General features: G+C 46.2%; 1 protein-coding gene across 1 annotated transcript in view; it reads right to left on the reverse strand.

Annotated features, from left to right (window-relative positions):
- Positions 1–26,486, reverse strand: part of sgip1a (SH3GL interacting endocytic adaptor 1a) — a 159,056-nt gene that overhangs the window by 128,946 nt on the left and 3,624 nt on the right. Inside the window, 1 exon segment of the mRNA XM_064932988.1 lies at positions 4,854–4,898. Within this exon segment, the coding sequence (XP_064789060.1) occupies positions 4,854–4,898 (45 nt within the window).

Below are 26,486 nucleotides of genomic sequence, written 5' to 3' on the forward strand. Positions count from 1 at the left end.
CTAGAGACAGGGGGATAGTAGATCTCTCACAACACAATGCTCATTAAGAACCAAGGGTGAATTAAAAGACTACTTTGTTGTTTTTAACTACAATGTCATGTTTATGGTGTGATTTATAGATGTGAAATGGATGCTTTATGTATAGTTCATGTAAATTGTTACCTTTGGTTTTAGTCATGTATTGTTTTATGGTTCAGGATGAAAGTGTGCAGGGTTGGTGCTGCAGCTGAGGTTAGTACCAACCGAACAGACAAGGGAGGGACCACAGTAACAGGGGCGGGTCCTGTAGAGTAATGCTAGGGTGGGACCTAGCATAGACCTACAACTAGTCACAGGAAATGGAACAGCAACAACACAACTATTTAAACATCTATTTAAAGCAGCCTTCCTAAATCCTAGTCTTGTCCTGATGCCAACCCTGGAGTTAGCCTAAGGTGAGAGCCCTGGTGTTAGCCTAAGGTATTAGCCCTGGTGTTAGCCCTGGTGTTAGCCTAAGGTATTAGCCCTGGTGTTAGCCCTGGTGTTAGCCTAAGGTATTAGCCCTGGTGTTAGCCATGGTGTTAGCCTAATGTATTAGCCCTGGTGTTAGCCCTGGTGTTAGCCTAAGGTATTAGCCCTGGTGTTAGCCCTGGTGTTAGCCTAAGGTATTAGCCCTGGTGTTAGCCCTGGTGTTAGCCTAAGGTATTAGCCCTGGTGTTAGCCTAAGGTATTAGCCCTGGTGTTAGCTCTAACTGAAGCCTTTTTGGGACCACCTGGGCCTCCCCCAATCAGTCACGGCTTCAACTATATTAAAACTTTTAAAGCCAGACTATTGACCTCTTCTTGGAAACAGCATTAGGAGGTTACCCAGGGCTAAAGCTCCCAAGAATGGGCCTCCCTCTGGGCTCTTATTCCTAGAGCTACCATATCCTGTGGGCGTTTCAAGATCTGCCTGTACGGTTAACTGTGTAGTCCCTGTCTATCAACCTTAACAGGAATTAATAATACCATAATACGCACTGTGATTATGATTATGTGATAAGTCTTGTTCCTCCATAACAATACCAGGACCCTACAGTGCAGCCACCTATTCCAGTGTTCCCAACCCTTTCCTTGATAACCTCCAAGTGTTTCCCAACCCTTTCCTTGATAACCTCCAAGTGTTTCCCAACCCTTTCCTTGATAACCTGATTTGATTTGATCAAGCTCTTGGGGCTAGTATCAGGTGTCCTGCTAGTACTGGAATAGACTGTCAGTGGCTGGGGTCTCAGGAGTTTTAAAAGGTCCAATGGAGATGTTTCTCAATACCAATACCAATACCAAATCTTTTGCTGGGTAATAATTAAGTACCTTACTGTGATTGTTGTCAATTTAAAATGATAAAAAATAGTTTCTTAGCAAAGAGCAATTTCTCAAGCAAGAATTTTGCTAGAACTGTCTGGGAGTGGAAAGCTGGAAACTAGCTATTATTGGCGGAAAGGTTTGGAAGTCTTTCTTACTGGTCTATTAACCAATTTACCACCTGGTGATGTCACCAGGCATGCCAAAACTCCATCCCACCAAAACTGGCTGAAAAGCAGGCGGTCTTTTCAAACAGTTCTTATACTAAAAAGGGCATTATCATCATTTTCACAATTTCACAGTATTATTCCAACCTCATAGTGTGGAAGTATATATAAAAACACAGGCAAATCATGTTTTTGGCTGCACTGGGACTTTAAGGAGAGGTCTGGGGATCACTTCCTATTCAAGATTAGGACCATACCTCCACATCTATCCCTGACAGCTAAACTGGGTGTTTCCTCTGTAGAGATAAAACTGTTGATGGTTTCCAGTATAGTACCATTACCATACCTGGTCCTCCTAGAAATGGGATTTTAAACAGCACTGCTAACAGGGATTAGCATCCACTTTTACACCTGACAGTCAGTAATCCAGCATCACAGAGCCACGCTAAAGAGGCGCTATCATGGAGGGCTATTTAAAGACACACGGCACACTGTGACTGACGCTTTCCTCCCCATGCAAACTCCAACTCCAACCCATACCTAACATTGCCTAACACCTCTCCCTTGACACGTGCTGGTAGATGCCTCTGCCGGAGCTGAACTCTAGCTAGCTAGCGTAGCATAGCCTCAGCTCTGACGAATAGACATACATAACTAAATAGCATGGCATGAACTTTGAAGTGAATACATAGCCTCACACCCTGTTGTTCAGATGCAATACATTTAATAATAACCAACATTTTGACAGCAAAAGGCCTTCATCAGATTTCAGGTTTTTTTGGCGTATGTACAGGATACACCAACAAAATGCTAACTTGAGGTTCCTTCTCCACAATGCAACAACAATAAGAAATAACACAAGATAAGAACACCAACATAAAGCAAATGCCTTAATAGAATATAATAAATATTTTAGCATAAGTATAATACAGAAAGCCACAATTTATAGTCCAAAATGTACACATGTTTTGGGGAAGAGATGATTGGGGGGCAAGCATTTAAATTGGTGGATGGCATGCACCCAGTTGAGAAGAGGAAGGAAACGAGGAAGGAAGGAAGGGACGGGTGGGACGGATGGATCACAAAGTCACTGGTGGCTGTAGGACATGTCTGATAACCTATAGCTTTTGTACGTATTTAACATCTCATCAGCCACTGTCAATGGACTGGGGAAGTGAGGAGCTTTGACTGGGTTGCTGATGACCATTCAGAAAGCATCACATCATGTGACCCGTCCAGAGGTTATGATGAGGGACCAAGAGTAACACCATTATGATACACTGATTGAGACAGACACAGAGCACATGATGGATGTACATGCATTATCTCACAAAACACACACACAAAAACACACTAAATCGCTATCTATAGGGTTGTCAGAACTCAGTATGAGAGTCAGAATGGCCTGGGCAATCATAACCTGGTCAGTGATTGTATTGAATGTCAGCATCAGAGAATCAGGGGTCCTATCCATGTTCAAACATCATGGGGTTTTTACTGATGGGTGTTCCACCCGACTCAATGCTGCCGTCATGAGACAATGCTGTCCCTGCCCCCTCCAGTCCTTTGATGTGGACTCCGGAGCAGGTGCCAAAGACATTACAAGAACAGGAATATTTCCTCAGAACACGGAACATTGACTTGAATGGGAATAACCATTCTAGTACTTCTATTTCTATGGCAGAAGTCAAGCCAACAACCTTAACAGCCGGGACTGGCGACCAGAGATAACTGGGGGCGACCGGGGATGACTGACGGCACAGACACACAGGAAGGATCAGAGCCAGAGCCAACTGATGGTTAACAACATGTTTCTATGATAAAAAACAAAATAGTGCAGCTGCATACACTATCACCAACACAATACATTTATTAATCACCTTTTCAACAGCAAGCGGCCTTCACAGGGTACTGACGGTCTGGGTGTTCATATTACTGTACTACTACAGAGGGGAACGTCAGGGTACTGATGGTCTGGGTGTTCATATTACTGTACTACTACAGAGGGGAACGTCGGGGTACTGACGGTCTGGGTGTTCATATTACTGTACTACTACAGAGGGGAACGTCAGGGTACTGACGGTCTGGGTGTTTATATTACTGTACTACTACAGAGGGGAACGTCGGGGTACTGACGGTCTGGGTGTTTATATTACTGTACTACTACAGAGGGGAACGTCAGGGTACTGACGGTCTGGGTGTTTATATTACTGTACTACTACAGAGGGGAACGTCAGGGTACTGACGGTCTGGGTGTTTATATTACTGTACTACTACAGAGGGGAACGTCAGGGTACTGACGGTCTGGGTGTTCATATACCCAACACACTGGGCAAACTAGGTCTGAATGATGCCATTATCATGCTTAAATATAGGTAAATGAGTAGTAATATTGTCAAAATCAATAGAAAGATAAATATAAGATAAGTCCATAGAATCAGAATGGCTTATTAGACTAGATAATATTTCTACGGATAAGTCACTGTTACAAATAGAGGATGAATTTTTAAAATAGATAATGGATTATATGAACAAATCGGAGCAGGCAGAATAAATGTATTAAATGCATCTTGTGTTTACAGAATGCATAAATAACACTTCTCTCTCTCCATCACCGCAGACTGATTATGTCATCAACATAAAGGGTCATACATGCGTTTAAGAACGACCAGAATGTAATGTGTGTTTTCAACACAAGGTGACTGTGACAGATCAATCTGTCCACAGCATGTACACATGAACTAATGCAGCTATACCTAAGGTTGAAAATGGCCTTCAAACACAACGCAAGCCACTGGCCGCGCATATACATGCTACAGCAGAACACACCGTGTTAACCGTGTGTGTGTGTGTGTGTGTGTGTGTGTGTGTGTGTGTGTGTGTGTGTGTGTGTGCGTGTGTCGCTCCATACAAATAGAATTTATACAAGCTAGCCAGCTGGCCCATAAGCCCTTCCGCACAATAAAACCAAATAATCTTTATGACGGGAAGGGAAGAGGGGGAGAGAGAAAAAACACACCGTGTTCAATTAGCTGGGCCATTGTGTTGGCATGGTAGGGAGAGACATTCTCAACGGTGGCTGTGCCCTTCCCACTGAATGACATGCAAGATCACTGGAATGCATGCACTCAAAATAGCAGGGCAGCTTATGACATTTGAAACGGCCAAACACACACGCACACGCACACACGCACACACGCACACGCGCACGCGCACACGCACACACACACACACACACACACACACACACACACACACACACACACACACACACACACACACACACACACACACACACTGCTAGCAGATGAGACACCGTTGAGGAGGCGGATAAATAAATAGGGAATCAATGAAAATGTGTCTTACCTTCCATCATGATTGCAGATTTGCATTCCTCTATCTCCAAGGAGCCTGAAAAGACAGCAGGAGGGGGAGAGAAGCCCCTGGTTAGCAAATGATAAACTAGAACACAAAGCCTAGTGCCACGGATAACACCCAGCCTCAAACACCCCCACACGTCGTCTGTCAACTGGCCCAGGGTCCATGCACCACGGCTGGGCAGAGAGGTGGGGCTGACTGGGCACTGTGCCGATCTGTAGCCCGAGAGAGGCAGGGGCTGGGGCTTAGGCCATGGATGCTGCTACTAACCTACACAATCAGCTGAGGATGCTGAGGAAGAAAAAAAGCTATTCTAAAAAGATTAGAAAAAGAGGGGGTAAAGAGGGAGGGACGGGGGTGGAGAGGCAGAGCGAGAGAGAAAGAGGGAGTGATGCTTGCTGAGGTCACAGCTGCTCTCAGCCAATCCCTAAGGTTCTCTGCAGTCACATGGCATTTGCATCTTCTGACAGCCTGGCCCTACTAGTAACCTCTCTCTTTCCCTCCCTCACACACACTCTCACACACCCACTCAAACGTAAGCATGTTAACGCATAGAAAACACACACCCCTCCCCTGCCTACCTTGTGACGCTGAAGTATCTGGACTCTGCTGGGCGATGAATGAGATTAATGATTTGCTAGTTGCAAGAATAACGAGCAGGTTGAAGTGAATTGAAAGCCCATGTTGAGGACACACTCCCCAACACACTCACCCCCTGATTTTGGTTACAGAATAGATGTATTTCCCCTCCTAGCTGGTATATACATTTTTCTGTAGGTTGACAGTATTTTAAAATCTCTATTTTCACAGTGTTCTGCCTTCTCTCTGCTATTCCCTCCCACTGTTTTTGCTCTGACTGCTGGCTCTGTATGACTGCTCTCCCTCTCTGCCTCTCTCTATCCCTCCATTCCTCCCAACCACCCTCTCTCTGACCCTCCCTTTCTCTCTCCCTCTCCACTGCCACTGGGGATAATAATACATCATTGTGACTTCAGGGAGGCCGACGCTGTGTACAGCTGCCCCTCTAGACTCAGCCCAACAGTTGAAGGAGCTACCGCTGCTACCACTACAACCATTATGCTACTACTACTACCACTGCTGCTACCGTTCAGCTACTACTACTACTACTGTTCTGTAACTACTAATACCACCGCTACTGTTCTGCTGGTACTACTACTCCTACCACTACTGTTCTGCTACTAGTAGCACTGCTTCCGTTCTGCTACTTCTACTACTACAACGACTACCGCTGCTATCGTTCTGCTGCTACTACTACCATCACTGCTACCGTGCTACTACTACTACTGCTTCTGTTACTGTTCTGCTACACCTACCGCTGCTACCACTATTACTACCACCGCTACCATTCTGCTGCTGCTGTTACCAATTCTACAACTACTACTACCGCTGCTACCGTGTTGATGCTACTGCTACTGCAACAATTCTGCTGCTGCTGCTCCTACTACTACCGCTGCTACCGTTCTGCTACTACTACTACTACAATTACACCTGCTACCATTACAGCTGCTACCATTCTGCTGCTACTACTACTACTGCTACCGTTCTACTGCTACTACCACTGCAAGCATTCTGCTGCTGCTGTTCCTACTACTACCGCTGCTACCGTTCTGCTACTACTACTACTACAATTACAGCTGCTACCATTCTGCTGCTACTACTACTACTGTTACCGTTCTACTACTACTACTACTACTACTCCTACTACTACTACCGTTCTGCTGCTACTACTGCTGCTACCGTGCTGCTGCTGCTACCACTACTACTACTACTACTACTACTACTACTTCTCCTACTACTACTACTACCGTTCTGCTGCTACTGCTACCGCTGCTACCGTTCTGCTGCTTCCACTACCACTGCTACCGTTCTGCTGCTGCTACTACCATTCTGCTACCGTTCTGCTGCTACTACTACTACTACTACTTCTACTACTACTACTACTACTACTACCGTTCTGCTGCTACTACTACTACCACCGTTCTGCTGCTGCTACTACTACCGCTGCGACAGTTCTGCTGCTACTACCACTACCGCTGCTAACGTTCTGCTGCTGCTACCTTTCTGCTGCTGCTACTACTACCACTGCTACCGTTCTGCTGCTGCTACTACTACTACTATTACTACTACCGCTGCTACCGCTAATATAACGCTCTACTAATACTTCTACCGCTGCTACCGTTCCGCTGCTGCTACTACCACTGCTACCGTTCTGCTGCTGCTACAACCACTGCTACCGTTCTGCTGCTACTACTGCTGCTACCGTTCTGCTGCTGCTACTACCGTTCTGCTACCGTTCTGCTCTACTACTACCACTGCTACCATTCTGCTGCTGCTGCTGCTACTACTACTACTGTTCTACCACTGCTACCATTCTGCTGCTGCTACCGCTGCTACTGTTCTGCTGCTGCTAGTACTACCACTGCTACCGTTCTGCTGGTGCTACTACTACCGCTGCTACTGTTGTGCTGCTGCTACTACTACCACTGCTACCGTTCTGCTGCTGCTACTACCACTGCTACCGTTCTGCTGCTACTACTGCTGCTGCCGTTACTACTATCACTGCTAACGTTCTGCTGCTAGTACTACTACCGCTGCTACTGTTCTGCTGCTGCTACTACTACCGCTGCTACCGTTCTGCTGCAGCTGCTACTACCACTGCTACCGTTCTGCTGCTACTACTACGACTGCTACCTTTCTACTGCTGCTACTACTACTACTATTACTACTACCGCTGCTACCATTCTGCTTCTGCTACTACCGTTGCTACCGTTCTGCTTCTGCTACTACCACTGCTACCGTTCTGCTGCTACTACTGCCACTGCTACCGTTCTGCTGCTACAACTATCGCTGCTACCATTCTGCTGCTACTACTACAACTGCTACCGTTCTTCTGCTGCTACTACTACTACCGTTCAACTACTACTACTGCTACTGCTACCGCAGCTACCGTTTTGCTGCTGCTACTGCTACTACTACCACTGCTACTAATACTGCATCTACCAATATTCTGCTGCTACTACTACCACTGCTACTGCTACTACTACCGCTGCTACCATTTTGCTGCTGCAACTACTACCACTGCTACCGTTCTGCTGCTACTAATACTGCTTCTACCAATATTCTGCTGCTACTACTACCACTACTACTGCTACTACTACCGCTGCTACCGTTTTGCTGCTGCTACTATTACCACTGCTACTGCAACTACTACCACTGCTACCGTTCTGCTGGCACTACTACAGCTTCTACCAATATTCTGCTGCTTCTACTACTACCGTTCTGCTGCTACTCCTACTGCTGCTACCGTTCTACTGCTGCTGCTACTACTACTATTACTACTACTGCTGCTACTGTTCTGCTGCTGATACTACTACTGCTACTACCACCGTTCTGTTGCTGCTACTACTACCACTGCTACCGTTCTGTTGCTGCTACTACTACCACTGCTACCGTTCTGCTGCTGCTGCTCCTACCACTGCTACCGTTCTGCTGCTACTACTGCTGCTACCGTTCTGCAGCTGCTACTACTACTACTACTACTACTACCACTTCTCCTACTACTACTACTACTACTTCTACCGTTCTTCTGCTACTGCTACCGCTGCTTCCGTTCTGCTGCTTCTACTACCACTGCTACTGTTCTGCTGCTGCTACTACCGTTCTGCTGCTACTACTACCACTGCTACCATTCTGCTGCTGCTACTACTACTACTACCACCATTCTGTTGCTGCTACTATCACTGCTACCGTTCTGCTGCTGCTACTACCACTGCTACCGTTCTGCTGCTACTACTGCCACTGCTACCGTTCTGCTGCTACTACTACTACTACTACTACCATTCTGCTGCTACAACTACAGCTGCTACCATTCTGCTGCTACTACTACAACTGCTACCTTTCTGCTGCTGCTACTACTGTTCTGCTTCTGCTACTACCACTGCTACCGTTCTGCTGCTACTACTGCCACTGCTACAGTTCTGCTGCTACTACTACTACTACTACTACTACTATTCTGCTGCTACAACTACCGCTGCTACCATTCTGCTGCTACTACTACAACTGCTACCTTTCTGCTGCTGCTACTACTGTTCTGCTTCTGCTACTACCACTGCTACCGTTCTGCTGCTACTACTACCACTGCTACCGTTCTGCTGCTACTACTACAGCTTCTACCAATATTCTGCTGCTACTACTACTACCGTTCTGCTGCTACTACTACTGCTGCTACCGTTCTACTGCTGCTGCTACTACTACTATTACTACTACTGCTACTACTGTTCTGCTGCTGATACTACTACTGCTACTACCACCATTCTGTTGCTGCTACTACTACCACTGCTACCGTTCTGCTGCTGCTACTACTACCGCTGCTACCGTTCTGCTGCTGCTACTACTACAACTGCTACCGTTCTGCTGCAGCTGCTACTACCACTGCTACCGTTCTGCTGCTGCTGCTCCTACCACTGCTACTACTGCTGCTACCGTTCTGCTGCTGCTACTACTACTACTACTACTACTACTTCTCCTACTACTACTACTACTACTTGCTGCTACTACTACTACTACCACCGTTCTGTTGCTGCTACTATCACTGCTACCGTTCTGCTGCTGCTACTACCACTGCTACCGTTCTGCTGCTACTACTACCACTGCTACCGTTCTGCTGCTACTACTACAACTTCTACCAATATTCTGCTGCTACTACTACTACCGTTCTGCTGCTACTACTACTGCTGCTACCGTTCTACTGCTGCTGCTACTACTACTATTACTACTACTGCTGCTACTGTTCTGCTGCTGATACTACTACTGCTACTACCACCGTTCTGTTGCTGCTACTACTACCACTGCTACCGTTCTGCTGCTGCTACTACTACCGCTGCTACCGTTCTGCTGCTGCTACTACTACAACTGCTACCGTTCTGCTGCAGCTGCTACTACCACTGCTACCGTTCTGCTGCTGCTGCTCCTACCACTGCTACTACTGCTGCTACCGTTCTGCTGCTGCTACTACTACTACTACTACTACTACTACTTCTCCTACTACTACTACTACTACTTCTACCGTTCTTCTGCTACTGCTACCGCTGCTTCCGTTCTGCTGCTTCTACTACCACTGCTACTGTTCTGCTGCTGCTACTACCGTTCTGCTACCGTTCTGCTGCTACTACTACCACTGCTACCATTCTGCTGCTGCTACTACTACTACTACCACCGTTTTGTTGCTGCTACTATCACTGCTACCGTTCTGCTGCTGCTACTACCACTGCTACCGTTCTGCTGCTACTACTGCCACTGCTACCGTTCTGCTACTACTACTACAACTGCTACCTTTCTGCTGCTGCTACTACTGTTCTGCTTCTGCTACTACCACTGCTACCGTTCTGCTGCTACTACTGCCACTGCTACCGTTCTGCTGCTACTACTACTAATAATACTACTACCGTTCTGCTGCTACAACTATCGCTGCTACCATTCTGCTGCTACTACTACAACTGCTACCGTTCTGCTGCTGCTACTACCACTGCTACCATTCTTCTACTGCTACTACTACTACCGTTCAACTGCTACTACTACTGCTGCTGCCGCTGCTACCGTTCTGCTCCTACTACTGTTACCACTGCTACCGTTCTGCTGCTGCTACTAGTACCACTGATACTGCTACCGCAGCTACCGTTTTGCTGCTGCTACTGCTACTACTACCACTGCTACCGTTCTGCTGCTACTACTACTGCTTCTACCAATATTCTGCTGCTACTACTACCACTTCTACTACTACCGCTGCTACCGTTTTGCTGCTGCTACTATTACCACTGCTACTGCAACTACTACCACTGCTACCGTTCTGCTACTACAACTACCATTCTGCTGATACTACTACTGCTACTACCACCGTTCTGCTGCTGCTACTACTACCACTGCTACTGCTACTACTACCACTGCTACCGTTCTGCTTCTACTACTACCGCTTCTACCATTATTCTGCTGCTACTACTACTACTGTTCAACTACTACCACTACTGCTGCTACCGCTGCTACAGTTCTGCTTCTACTACTGCTACCGCTGCTACCGTTCTGCTGCTGCTACTACTACCGCTGCTACCGTTCTGCTGCTGCTACTACTACCACTGCTACCGTTCTGCTGCTGCTACTACTACCACTGCTACCGTTATACTACTACTACTGCTGCTTTTACCGTTCTACTACTACTACTACTACTACTACTACTACCACCTTTCTTCAACTGCTGCTACTACCGCTGCAACCGTTCTACTACTACCACTGCTACCACTACTGCTGCTGTGGCTACCATTTCTTCTACTACTACTACTGCTGCTACCGCTGCTACAGTTCTGCTGCTACTACTGCTACCGCTGCTACCGTTCTGCTGCTGCTATTACTAGGGCTGCTACCGTTCTGCTGCTGCTACTACTACCACTGCTACCGTTATACATTTTACATTACATTTAAGTCATTTAGCAGACGCTCTTATCCAGAGCGACTTACAAATTGGTGAATTCACCTTCTGACATCCAGTGGAACAGCCACTTTACAATAGTGCATCTAAATCATTTAAGGGGGGTGAGAAGGATTACTTTATCCTATCCTAGGTATTCCTTGAAGAGGTGGGGTTTCAGGTGTCTCCGGAAGGTGGTGATTGACTCCGCTGTCCTGGCGTCGTGAGGGAGTTTGTTCCACCATTGGGGGGCCAGAGCAGCGAACAGTTTTGACTGGGCTGAGAGGGAACTGTACTTCCTCAGTGGTAGGGAGGCGAGCAGGCCAGAGGTGGATGAACGCAGTGCCCTTGTTTGGGTGTAGGGCCTGATCAGAGCCTGGAGGTACTGGGGTGCCGTTCCCCTCACAGCTCCGTAGGCAAGCACCATGGTCTTGTAGCGGATGCGAGCTTCAACTGGAAGCCAGTGGAGTGAGCGGAGGAGCGGGGTGACGTAAGAGAACTTGGGAAGGTTGAACACCAGACGGGCTGCGGCGTTCTGGATGAGTTGTAGGGGTTTAATGGCACAGGCAGGGAGCCCAGCCAACAGCGAGTTGCAGTAATGCAGACGGGAGATGACCAAGTGTTATACTACTACTACTGCTGCTTTTACCGTTCTACTACTACTACTACTATTACTACTACTACTACTAGTAGTAGCAGTAGAAAGGTAGCAGTAGTAGTAGTAGTAGAACGGTAAAAGCAGCAGTAGTAGTAGTATAACGGTATGGGTGGTAGTAGTAGAACGGTAGCAGTGGTAGTAGTAGCAGCAGCAGAACGGTAGCAGTGGTAGTAGAAGCAGCAGCAGAACGGTTCTACTACTACTAATGCTACTGCTACTGTTCTACTACTGCTACTACTACTGTTACCGTTCTAATACTACTACTGCTACTGCTACTACTACTACTACTGTTACCGTTCTAATACTGCTACTACTACTGTTACCGTTCTACTACTACTGCTGTTACCGTTCTACTACTACTACTACTACTGTTACCGTTCTACTACTACTACTACTACTGTTACCGTTCTACTACTACTACTACTACGGTTACCGTTCTAATACTACTACTGTTACCGTTCTACTACTACTGCTGTTACCGTTCTACTACTACTGCTGTTACCGTTCTACTACTACTACTACTACTGTTACCGTTCTACTACTACTACTGTTACCGTTCTACTACTACTGCTGTTACCGTTCTTCTACTACTACTACTACTGTTACCGTTCTACTACTACTACTACTACTACTACGGTTACCGTTCTACTACTACTACTACTACTGTTACCGTTCTAATACTACTACTGTTACCGTTCTACTACTGCTACTACTACTGTTACCGTTCTACTACTACTACTACTGCTACCGTTCTACTACTGCTACTACTGCTGTTACCGTTCTACTACTGCTACTACTACTGTACTACTACTACTACTACTACTACTACCTTTCTTCTACTGCTGCTACTACCGCTGCAACCGTTCTACTACTACCACTGCTACCACTACTGCTGCTGCGGCTACCATTTCTTCTACTACTACTGCTGCTGCTGCTACTACTACTACTGCTGCTGCTACTACTACTGCTGCTGCTACTACTACTACTGCTGCTACTACTACTGCTGCCGCTACTACTACTACTGCTGCTGCTGCTACTACTACTACTGCTGCTGCTACTACTACTGCTGCTGCTACTACTAATGCTGCTGCTACTACTACTACTGCTGCTGCTACTGCTGCTGCTACTACTACTACTGCTACCTTTTCTGCTGCTACCGTTTCTTCTACTACTACTGCTGCTGCTTGTACTACTGCTACCTTTTCTGCTGCTATCATTTCTTCTTCTACTGCTGCTGCTACCATTTCTTGTACTACTTCTGCTACCATTTCTAAGTACTACTTCGGCTAGCATTTCTTGTACTACTGCTGTTACCATTTCTTGTACTGCTGCTGCTACCATTTCTTGTACTGCTGCTGCTACCATTTCTTCTGCTACTGCTGCTACCATTTCTTCTACTACTGCTGCTACCATTTCTTCCACCACGATGCCATCTGGCCCTAGAGGGAGTAGAGGAGGGAGGGAGGTGTGTGTACCGCTACTCTCAGCCTGCCACCAGCGAGAGGGGTATAGGGAGAGATGGAGCGAGAAAAGGAGGGAGGGAGGGAGGGCAGGGAGAGAAAGAGAGATGTGTGTGTGTGGCTGGTGATTCATTTTACATGGAGGGGGGGTGAGAGCCAGAGTAAAGGATGACCGCTCCACTACACGCTTTCCGTTGCTATCAGGGTCATGTCAATGTGATTTTATACCTGCTTAACAGAGTTTTGAGAGCGGAGGAGCAGAGCGGAAGAGCATCTTTATTCTATTCTTCCCTACTGAAATGTAACATATTCATCGATCATGCAAAAGTACAGTGTAATCAATAGCTTTGGTGCAGTTTTTCGCAAGTACTAATTAAATTGTTTCTTGTGGTTATACTAATTGATCCTCTAATTACACAAGTTTATTTTCTTTACATTGTGAAAATAGTCAATGTTGCTAGCTAGTGTCACATTCTGACCGTAGTTCCCTTTTATGTCTTAGTGTTAGGTTGGTCAGGGTGTGAGTTGGGGTGGGTAGTCTATATCCTTTTTCTATGTTGGTATATTTCTATGTGTTTGGCCTAGTATGGTTCTCAATCAGAGGCAGGTGTCGTTCATTGTCTCTGATTGAGAATCATACTTTGGAAGCCTGTTTTCCCCATTTTGGTTGTGGGTGTTTGTTTTCTGTTTTGTGTCTGCACCAGACAGAACTGTTTCGGTTTCATTTCGGTCTCTTGTTGTTTTTGTCATTCAGTGTTCATTTCTATTAAATAATCATGAACACTCACCACGCCGTGCTTTGGTCCTCACCTTCTTCCACCAAAGAAAACCCTTACAGTTAGCTATAGTTTGTGTTAGATAGTAGCTTCTTGATTTCATAAATCTTTGTAAAATAACCAGTGGTGTCTAGTGGAGGCCATATGCAACCAAAATAAACGTTATGTCTCATTATTTCAATACACAAGATAGAATGAACGTGCAATCGTCAGCCAACCTCAGCGATTATTGAGCTTGGATGCTGCAATTGGACGTGACGTAACGCGAGCGCAACAAGGGCAGTATAGCAGCTTTCATTGATTTCAAAGGAAGCATTCCCTCAATGGCTGATGGCTGACGGCAATGTCGGACGCCCGATGACTATAGTGTAGCAGGGCCGTAATGGAGAAAAAAACAAAGAGTGAAAGAGAGAGATGGGGGAGAAAGGGGCGGCAGGGTAGCCTAGTGGTTAGAGCGTTGGACTAGTAGCCGGAAGGTTGCAAGTTCAAACCCCCGAGCTGACAAGGTACAAATCTGTCGTTCTGCCCCTGAACAGGCAGTTAACCCACTGTTCCTAGGCCGTCATTGAAAATAAGAATTTGTTCTTAACTGACTTGCCTGGTTAAATAAAGGTAAAATAAAAAAGAGAGATAGATGGGGAGAAAGAGAGCTAGATGGGGGAGAGAGACGGGGAAGAAAGAGAGAGATGGTGAGAGAGAGAGAATTGGGAGAGGGAGCGAGAGGATGTTTATGTTTCTGGCTGTGGAGCAGAGACTGAGCTGCAGGACAGACTGACAATTAGCCTAGCACTGCTGAGGTCTCCATAACAACAGAGCTACTGTAGTAATACACAACAAATGATTAACTCACTTGCAGCTGCAGAATATTATACTAAATCTACAAATGATTAGGATTTAATTACAGATGTAAGCTAGGTTTCTTAAAACCGGAAAACATAAGGCAAGACACATGCTGTCACATTTTAAAATGAGCCAGTCCTGTGCTTCCTTATGCACAATGCATTCTCCCCAGTCATGCTCAGGTCCATGTGAAATGCTCTCTCCATCCCTCCCTCCCTTTTCCTCCCTTGCCAAATTCATTGCTTGCACCTCTCCCCCTCATTAAGCCATGGCATGCTCCCTCCCCCTGTACAATTAACAGCCAGCAAATGCTTCCTGAGAGGAGTCCCCTACTATATCCGTCCCTCCCTCCCCCCTAGCTCTGCCAGACTGCCTCCTCCACTCTCCTCCACTGACCCCCAGTGCTCAGGAGATTAAGCCGCCAGCCAGTGAAAAGTGAGTAGGGGGGATGGATTGAAGGAAGAATTTTCTAAATAACAAGTCATGTTATGATTGTGGATGCATAGTGGCATCGAGAGAAGAGATTAAATGCCGAAGTTCACTCTGAGAAGACTGGACACTTCCAATCAGCAACAAGGGGGCTATGAAACTGGCACCTTAACCACCAGGGACTACTACAACATGATACAAAGAAACACGCAAGACAACCGAGAGAGGGAAGAAGAGACAAGAAGAAAAGTTTAAAAAAAGGAGATGACCATGGGGTTAAACAATAGAGGATGGGAAAGAACAGATGATGAGGGCATAAGAGGAAAAGGGTGAGTGGAGAAGAGATGAGATGGAGGAGAGAACAGGAAAGCAGAGGGAGTGCCATAGATATCTCCATAGAGATTTAGAGCGGAAGCCTACCATTCCCTGAGCTCTACTCCAGTGTTCCAGCCATAGAAATACAATTACTAGAATGGACAAAGCCCCTCAGAACATGGCAGTTCCTGTGTCTGTTGACATGGCTGTGAAGGAGATTTACACTGGTTAACAGAGAGGCCTGTGGAATCACTGTTACAATAACAGCCTACACCAAGCATGCTTATTGACGCATGCTTACTCCGGCCCAGGAGAGCTACAGGCCAGGGTATGCAGGAATTTGTTCCAGCCCAGCTCTAAAACACCTGATTCAACCAATGATGGTCTAAATTGAAGAAGTAATTAATTGATTAGTTGAGTCAGGTGTTTTTTTATGTTCTTTTTTAAATTTAAGTTGTATTTATTCAGGTGGAGCCCAATTGAGACCAGGGTCAAATTCACAATGATGCCCTGAGTACAAAACATTTCACAATCAAGAAAATAAACATTCCAAATAAAACCAAAATAATAATATATATTGATTGATTACAATCAATCAAAACAACTGCAATCCTCAATAAATTCATTAAACACCAGAGTCCTAAAATGCCCTAGCGGCAACACGGGGTCAAGAGCCAATGGTTTTGCAGGTTATACCAACAATGGGGGCACTAAAACTAAAGAAGGATTTACTTAAATTGGTAGAGAGAGACCAGAGCCACCTCAATAGTTAAGCAACCCTTTCGAACAGGTTTGGTAGCCTATTCTTTTATATCTTAGTTAGGGCTGGGCTGGTACAAAAGCCTGCATGTGCTGATCCTCTCCGGGATGGGAGTCTGGGCCCAAGCAATAGACAGATAATGGTTCAGAGGGTTACCAGCACTCTGCTCAACTACAGTCCAGTCCAATAGCCAGGAAGCGAATGATAACAGGAGAGAGAGAGAAACTACTTAGAAAAGGAAGTAAGAGTGTCACGACTCCGACCGAAGGACACTCCCCTTCCCGTTCGGGTGGCGCTCGGCGGTCGTCGTCGCCGGCCTACTAGCTGCCACTGATTATTTCCTCCCCCTCCTTATGTGTTTATTGAGTGCACCTGTTTTGAGTTAGGTAGTTAGTAGTAAGGCTTTATTAGTCAGCCGGCCCGCCTGGTTCCTTGTGCGGGATTAATTATTGTGACCGTCTGTTTGGTGTACTTGTGTTTTGTGTTTTCCCATTTTGTGGGTTTTTATCTGGACAGTTTAAGTCCCCTGTTTGGGGTATTTGTTTGTTCATTACTCCCTGTGTTTTCGTGGGGGTTGGCTTATGTTCACCGTTTCTCTGTGCATTAAAATAGCACTCCCCTGAACTCTCTGCTTCCTGCGCCTGACTCCTCACCCACTACACTCAGACCGTTACAAAGAGAGAGATATGAGGAGACAAAGCAGAGAGGAAAGAATAGGAGAGAGAAGAAAACTGGGTGATATTTGCCCTCTGTTTTCTCACCTCATCTATCCATTGTCTAGCCCTTTCTAGTGCAGCTCTACCCTCTCTGTGACCTGACTGTGTGACAGTGACAAACTTTATTAGCTCCTGGCCTGTTTCTACTGCAGCTCGACTAGAGGATCCTTTAAGGACAGGAGCAGATCCCAGGGACACTGTTCTGTTACCTCTCTACCTTTAGCGGTAGGCCAGTAACCAAAAAGTTGCGGGTTCGAATCATATGTGAAAAATGTCAATGTGCACTTGAGCAAGGCACTTAACCCTAATTGATTGTGTAATTCACTCTGGATAAGAGTGTCTGCTAAATGACTAAAATGTAAATGTATAAATGTACACTGAACAAAAATATAAAACGCAACATGCAACAATTTCAAAGATTTTACTGAGTTTACAGTTCGTTCATATAAGGAAATCAGTTAATTGAAATAAATTAATTAGGCCCTAATCTATGGATTTCACATGACTGGGAATACAGAAATGCCTCTGTTGGTCACAGATACCTTTGAAAAAAAAGTTAGTGACGTGGATCAGAAAACCAGTCCGTTACTTCCGGCGTTTCCTAGGAAACTATGCAGTTTTTTTTTTTTTTACGTGTTATTTCTTACATTAGTACCCCAGGTCATCTTAGGTTTCATTACATACAGTCGAGAAGAACTACTGAATATAAGATCAGCGTCAACTCACCATCAGTACGACCAAGAATATGTTTTTCGCGACTCGGATCCTGTGTTCTGCCTTACAAACAGGACAACGGAATGGATTGCATGCAGCGACCCAAAAAACGACTCCGAAAAAGAGGGAAACGAGGCGGTCTTCTAGTCAGACTCCGGAGACGGGCACACCGTGCACCACTCCCTAGCATTCTTCTTGCCAATGTCCAGTCTCTTGACAACAATGTTGATGAAATCCGAGCAAGGGTAGCATTCCATAGGGACATCAGAGACTGTAACGTTCTGTGCTTCACGGAAACATGGCTCACTGGAGAGACGCTATCCGAAGCGGTGCAGCCAACGGGTTTCTCCACGCATCGCGCCGACAGAAACAAACACCTTTCTGGTAAGAAGAGTGGTGGGGGCGTATGCCTTATGGCTAACGAGACATGGTGCGATGAAAGAAACATACAGGAACTCAAATCCTTCTGTTCACCTGATTTAGAATTCCTCACAATCAAATGTAGACCGCATTATCTACCAAGAGAATTCTCTTCGATTATAATCACAGCCGTATATATCCCCCCCAAGCAGACACATCGATGGCTCTGAACGAACTTTATTTAACTCTTTGCAAACTGGAAACCATTTATCCGGAGGCTGCATTCATTGTTGCTGGGGATTTTAACAAGGCTAATCTGAAAACAAGACTCCCTAAATTTTATCAGCATATCGATTGCGCAACCAGGGGTGGAAAAACCTTGGATCACTGTTACTCTAACTTCCGTGACGCATATAAGGCCCTGTCCCGCCCCCCTTTCGGAAAAGCTGACCACGACCCTGCTTACAGACAAAAACTGAAACAAGAAGCTCCCACGCTGGGGTCTGTCCAACGCTGGTCCGACCAAGCTGACTCCACACTCCAAGACTGCTTCCATCACGTGGACTGGGACATGTTTCTTATTGCGTCAGATAACAACATTGACGAATACGCTGATTCGGTGTGCGAGTTCATTAGAACTTGCGTTGAAGATGTTGTTCCCATAGCAACGATTAAAACATTCCCTAACCAGAAACCGTGGATTGATGGTAGCATTCGCGTGAAACTGAAAGCGCGAACCACTGCTTTTAATCAGGGCAAGGTGTCTGGTAACATGACCAAATACAAACAGTGCAGCTATTCCCTCCACAAGGCTATCAAACAAGCTAAGCGTCAGTACAGAGACAAAGTAGAATCTCAATTCAACGGCTCAGACACAAGAGGCATGTGGCAGGGTCTACAGTCAATCACGGACTACAGGAAGAAATCCAGCCCAGTCACGGACCAGGATGTCTTGCTCCCAGGCAGACTAAATAACTTTTTTTTACCCGCTTTGAGGACAATACAGTGCCACTGACACGGCCTGCAACGGAAACATGCGGTCTCTCCTTCACTGCAGCCGAGGTGAGTAAAACATTTAAACGTGTTAACCCTCGCAAGGCTGCAGGCCCAGACGGCATCCCCAGCCGCGCCCTCAGAGCATGCGCAGACCAGCTGGCTGGTGTGTTTACGGACATATTCAATCAATCCCAATACCAGTCTGCTGTTCCCACATGCTTCAAGAGGGCCACCATTGTTCCTGTTCCCAAGAAAGCTAAGGTAACTGAGCTAAACGACTACCGCCCCGTAGCACTCACTTCCGTCATCATGAAGTGCTTTGAGAGACTAGTCAAGGACCATATCACCTCCACCCTACCTGACACCCTAGACCCACTCCAATTTGCTTACCGCCCAAATAGGTCCACAGACGATGCAATCTCAACCTCACTGCACACTGCCCTAACCCATCTGGACAAGAGGAATACCTATGTGAGAATGCTGTTCATCGACTACAGCTCGGCATTCAACACTATAGTACCCTCCAAGCTCGTCATCAAGCTCGAGACCCTGGGTCTCGACCCCGCCCTGTGCAACTGGGTACTGGACTTCCTGACGGGCCGCCCCCAGGTGGTGAGGGTAGGCAACAACATCTCCTCCCCGCTGATCCTCAACACTGGGGCCCCACAAGGGTGCGTTCTGAGCCCTCTCCTGTACTCCCTGTTCACCCACGACTGCGTGGCCACGCACGCCTCCAACTCAATCATCAAGTTTGCGGACGACACAACAGTGGTAGGCTTGATTACCAACAACGACGAGACGGCCTACAGGGAGGAGGTGAGGGCCCTCGGAGTGTGGTGTCAGGACAATAAGCTCACACTCAACGTCAACAAAACTAAGGAGATGATTGTGGACTTCAGGAAACAGCAGAGGGAACACCCCCCTATCCACATCGATGGAACAGTAGTGGAGAGGGTAGCAAGTGTTAAGTTCCTCGGCATACACATCACAGACAAACTGAATTGGTCCACTCACACAGACAGCATCGTGAAGAAGGCGCAGCAGCGCCTGATGTTACAGGAAGGCCATAAAGATCATCAAGGACATCAACCACCCGAGCCACTGCCTGTTCACCCCGCTATCATCCAGAAGGCGAGGTCAGTACAGGTGCATCAAAGCTGGGACCGAGAGACTGAAAAACAGCTTCTATCTCAAGGCCATCAGACTGTTAAACAGCCACCAATAACATTGAGTGGCTGCTGCCAACACACTGACTCAACTCTAGCCACTTTAATAATGGGAATTGATGGGAAATTCTGTAAATATATCACTAGCCACTTTAAACAATGCTACCTTATATAATGTTACTTACCCTACATTATTCATCTCATATGCATACGTATATACTGTACTCTATATCATCGACTGCATCCTTATGTAATACATGTATCACTAGCCACTTTAACTATGCCACTTTGTTTACATACTCATCTTATATGTATATACTGTACTCGATACCATCTACTGTATCTTGCCTATGCTGCTCTGTACCATCACTCATTCATATATCCTTTTGTACATATTCTTTATCCCCTTACACTGTGTATAAGACAGTAGTTTAGGAATTGTTAGTTAGATTATTTGTTGGTTATTACTGCATTGTCGGAACTAGAAGCACAAGCATTTCGCTACACTCACATTAACATCTGCTAACCATGTGTATGTGACAAATAAAATTTGACTTGATTTGATTTGATATCTGGTGTGACCACCATTTGCCTCATGTAGCGCGACACATCTCCTTCGCATAGAGTTGATCAGGCTGTTGATTGATCAGGCTGTGGAATGTTGTCCCACTCCTCTTCAATTGGTGTGTGAAGTTGATGGATATTGGTGGGAACTGGAACACGATGTCCTACACATCGATCCAGAGCATCCCAAACATCCTCAATGGGTGACATGCCTGGTGAGTATGCAGGCCATGGAAGAACTGGGGTATTTTCAGCTTCCAGGAATTGTGTACAGATCCTTGCGACATGGGGCCATTCATTATCATGTTGAAACATGAGGTGATGGCGGCGGATGAATGGCACAACAATGGGCCTCAAGATCTTATTCAAATTGCCATCAATAAAATGCAACTGTGTTTGTTGTCCATAGCTTATGCCTGCCAATACCATAGCCCCATACCACCACAATGGGGGACTCTGTTCACATCAGCAAACCGCTCGCTCACATGAAGCCATACACACTGTTTGCCATCTGCCCGGTACAGTTGTAACCGGGATTCATCTGTGAAGAGCACATTTCTCCAGCATGCCAGTGGCCATCGAAGGTGAGCATGTGCCCACTGAAGTTGGTTACGATGCCTAACTGCAGTTAGGTTAAGATCCTGGTGAAGACAACGAGCACGCAGATGAGCTTCCCTGAGACGTTTCAGACAGTTTGTGCAGAAATTCTTCGGTTGTGCAAACCCACAGTTTCATCAGCTGTTCAGGTGGCTGGTCTCCGACAATCCCGCAGGTGAAGAAGCCGGATGTGGAGGTCCTTGGCAGGTGTGGTTGCATGTGGTCTGTGGTTGTGAGACCGGTTGGACGTACTGCCAAATTCTCTAAAACTATGTGGGAGGCGGCTTGTGGTAGGGAACATTAAATTCTCTGGCAACAGCTCTGGTGGACATTCCTGCAGTCAGAATTCCAATCGCACACTCCCTCAAAACTTGAGACATCTGTGGCATTGTGTTGTGTGACACAACTGCACATTTTAGAGTGGCCGTTTAATATCCCCAGCGCAAGGTGCACCTGTGTAATGATCATGCTGTTTAACAAGCACGTTGATATGATAAAAACTTAATAACAAATTTGTGCACAAATTTAATCTTTATTTAACCAGGTAGGCCAGTGGAAAACAAGTTCTCATTTACAACTGCGACCTGGCCAAGATAATGCAAAGCAGTGTGACACAAACAACACAGAGTTACACATGGGATAAACAAATGTGCAGTCAATAACACAATAGAAAAGTATATTTACAGTGTGTGCAAATGAGTTAAGATTAGGGAGGTAAAGGCAATAAATAGGCCATAGTGGCAAAGTAATTACAATTTAGCAATTTACACTGGAGTAATATACAGTTGAAGTCGGAAGTTTACATACACTTAGGTTGGAGTCATTAAAACTCCTTTTTCAACCACTCCACACATTTCTTGTTAACAAACTATAGTTTTGACAAGTCGGTTAGGACATCTACTTTGTGCATGACACAAATAATTTTGACAGATTATTTCACTTATAATTCACTGTATCACAATTCCAGTGGGTCAGAAGTTTACATACACTAAGTTGACTGTGCCTTTAAACAACTTGGAAAATTACAGAAAATGATGTCATGGCTTTAGAAGCTTCTGATAGGCTAATTGACATCATTTGAGCCAATTGGAGGTGTACCTGTGGATGTATTTCAAGGCCTACCTTCAAACGCAGTGCCTCTTTGCTTGACATCATGGGGAAATCAAAAGAAATCAGCCAAGACCTCAGAAAAACATTGTAGACCTCCACAAGTCTGGTTCATTCTTGGGAGCAGTTTCTAAACGCCTGAAGATACCGCGTTCATCAGTACAACAATAATACACAAGTATAAACACCATGGGACCACGTAGCCGTCATACCACTCAGGAAGGAGATGCGTTCTGTCTTCTAGAGATGAACGTACTTTGGTGCGAAAAGTGCTGGAGGAAACCGGTACAAAATTATCTATATCCACAGTAAAACGGGTCCTATATCAACATAACCTGAAAGGCCGCTCTGCAGGGAAGAAGCCACTGCTCCAAAACCGCCATAAAAAAGCCAGACTACAGTTTGCAACTGCACATGGGGACAAAGATCGTACTTTTTGTCCTCTGGTTTGGTGAAACAAAAATACAACTGTTTGGCCATAATGAAAATTGGTATGTTTGGTGGAAAAAGGGGGAGGCTTGCAAGCCGAAAAACACCATCCCAACCATGAAGCTAGCGGGCTGGGGCTAGTAGATAGTTCTTCGACGACATCATAACAGAATAGCCTGTTGAGACCACATTGAGCGACCACGTCAGCAGTCCAGTCATGGTGGATCAGCGGGGCTCCATGTCGACAATAAAGAGTCCAGGCCAATTGGAAAAGGAGGTATTGTAGCCCTAGATTTAGCTGGTATATGGGCCTAGCTCAAGGCTAGCTGGTGCTCACCTCCCTGTGAGGCTTCTGCATCAAACACCACACACTCAACTCACAGAGTAACGGGTACATGTGGAGGGGTATGTATACACACACTCAACTCACAGAGTAACGGGTACACGTGGAGGGGTATGTATACACACGCACACACACACACACACACAACTCACAGAGTAACGGGTACATGTGGAGGGGTATGTATACACACACACAACTCACAGATAACTGGTACATGTGGAGGGGTATGTATATACACACACAACTCACAGAGTAACAGGTACATGTGGAGGGGTATGTATACACACACACAACTCACAGAGTAACGTGTACACATGGAGGGGTATGTATAGACACACAACTCACAGAGTAACGGGTACACGTGGAGGGGTATGTATACACACACAACTCACAGAGTAACGGGTACACGTGGAGGGGTATGTATACACACACAACTCACAGAGTAACGGGTACATGTGGAGGGGTATGTATACACACACAACTCACAGAGTAACGGGTACACGTGGAGGGGTATGTATACACACAACTCACAGAGTAACGGGTACATATGGAGGGGTATGTATACACACACACACAACTCACAGAATAACGGGTACATGTGGAGGGGTATGTATACACACACAACTCACAGAGTAACGGGTACACATGGAGGGGTATGTATACACACACAACTCACAGAGTAACGGGTACACGTGGAGGGGTATGTATACACAAACAACTCACAGAGTAACGGGTACACGTGGAGGGGTATGTATACACACACAACTCACAGAGTAACGGGTACACGTGGAGGGGTATGTATACACACACACTCAACTCACAGAGCAACGCGTACACGTGGAGGGGTATGTATACACACACAACTCACAGAGTAACGGGTACACATGGAGGGGTATGTATACACACACAACTCACAGAGTAACGGGTACATGTGGAGGGGTATGTATACACACAGACTCACAGAGTAACGGGTACACGTGGAGGGGTATGTATACACACACAACTCACAGAGTAACGGGTACACGTGGAGGGGTATGTATACACAAACAACTCACAGAGTAACGGGTACACGTGGAGGGGTATGTATACACACACAACTCACAGAGTAACGGGTACACGTGGAGGGGTATGTATACACAAACAACTCACAGAGTAACGGGTACACGTGGAGGGGTATGTATACACACACAACTCACAGAGTAACGGGTACACGTGGAGGGGTATGTATACACACACAACTCATAGAGTAACGGGTACACATGGAGGGATATGTATACACACACAACTCACAGAGTAACGGGTACACGTGGAGGGGTATGTATACACAAACAACTCACAGAGTAACGGGTACACGTGGAGGGGTATGTATACACACACAACTCACAGAGTAACGGGTACACGTGGAGGGGTATGTATAGACACACACAACTCACAGAGTAACGGGTACACGTGGAGGGGTATGTATACACACTCAACTCACAGAGTAACGGGTACACGTGGAGGGGTATGTATACACACACAACTCACAGAGTAACGGGTACACGTGGAGGGGTATGTATACACACACAACTCACAGAGTAACGGGTACACATGGAGGGGTATGTATACACACACAACTCACAGAGTAACGGGTACATGTGGAGGGGTATGTATACACACAGACTCACAGAGTAACGGGTACACGTGGAGGGGTATGTATACACAAACAACTCACAGAGTAACGGGTACACGTGGAGGGGTATGTATACACACACAACTCACAGAGTAACGGGTACACGTGGAGGGGTATGTATACACAAACAACTCACAGAGTAACGGGTACACGTGGAGGGGTATGTATACACACACAACTCACAGAGTAACGGGTACACGTGGAGGGGTATGTATACACACACAACTCACAGAGTAACGGGTACACGTGGAGGGGTATGTATACACAAACAACTCACAGAGTAACGGGTACACGTGGAGGGGTATGTATACACACACAACTCACAGAGTAACGGGTACACGTGGAGGGGTATGTATACACACACAACTCACAGAGTAACGGGTACACGTGGAGGGGTATGTATACACACACAACTCACAGAGTAACGGGTACACGTGGAGGGGTATGTATACACACACAACTCACAGAGTAACGGGTACACGTGGAGGGGTATGTATACACACACACTCAACTCACAGAGTAACGGGTACATGTGGAGGGGTATGTACACACACACAACTCACAGAGTGACGGGTACACGTGGAGGGGTATGTATACACACACAACTCACAGAGTAACGGGTACATGTGGAGGGGTATGTACACACACACAACTCACAGAGTAACGGGTACACAAGGAGGGGAATGTATACAACAACACACACAACTCACAGAGTAATGGGTACACGTGGAGGGGAATGTATACACACACACAACTCACAGAGTAACGGGTACACGTGGAGGGGTATGTATACACACACAACTCACAGAGTAACGGGTACACGTGGAGGGGTATGTATACACAAACAACTCACAGAGTAACGGGTACATGTGGAGGGGTATGTATACACACAGACTCACAGAGTAACGGGTACACGTGGAGGGGTATGTATACACAAACAACTCACAGAGTAACGGGTACACGTGGAGGGGTATGTATACACACACAACTCACAGAGTAACGGGTACACGTGGAGGGGTATGTATACACAAACAACTCACAGAGTAACGGGTACACGTGGAGGGGTATGTATACACACACAACTCACAGAGTAACGGGTACACGTGGAGGGGTATGTATACACACACAACTCACAGAGTAACGGGTACACGTGGAGGGGTATGTATACACACAACTCACAGAGTAACGGGTACACGTGGAGGGGTATGTATACACACACAACTCACAGAGTAACGGGTACA

Source organism: Oncorhynchus masou, chromosome 24 (genome assembly GCF_036934945.1).
Source record: "Oncorhynchus masou masou isolate Uvic2021 chromosome 24, UVic_Omas_1.1, whole genome shotgun sequence".
Taxonomy (NCBI): Eukaryota; Metazoa; Chordata; class Actinopteri; order Salmoniformes; family Salmonidae; genus Oncorhynchus; species Oncorhynchus masou.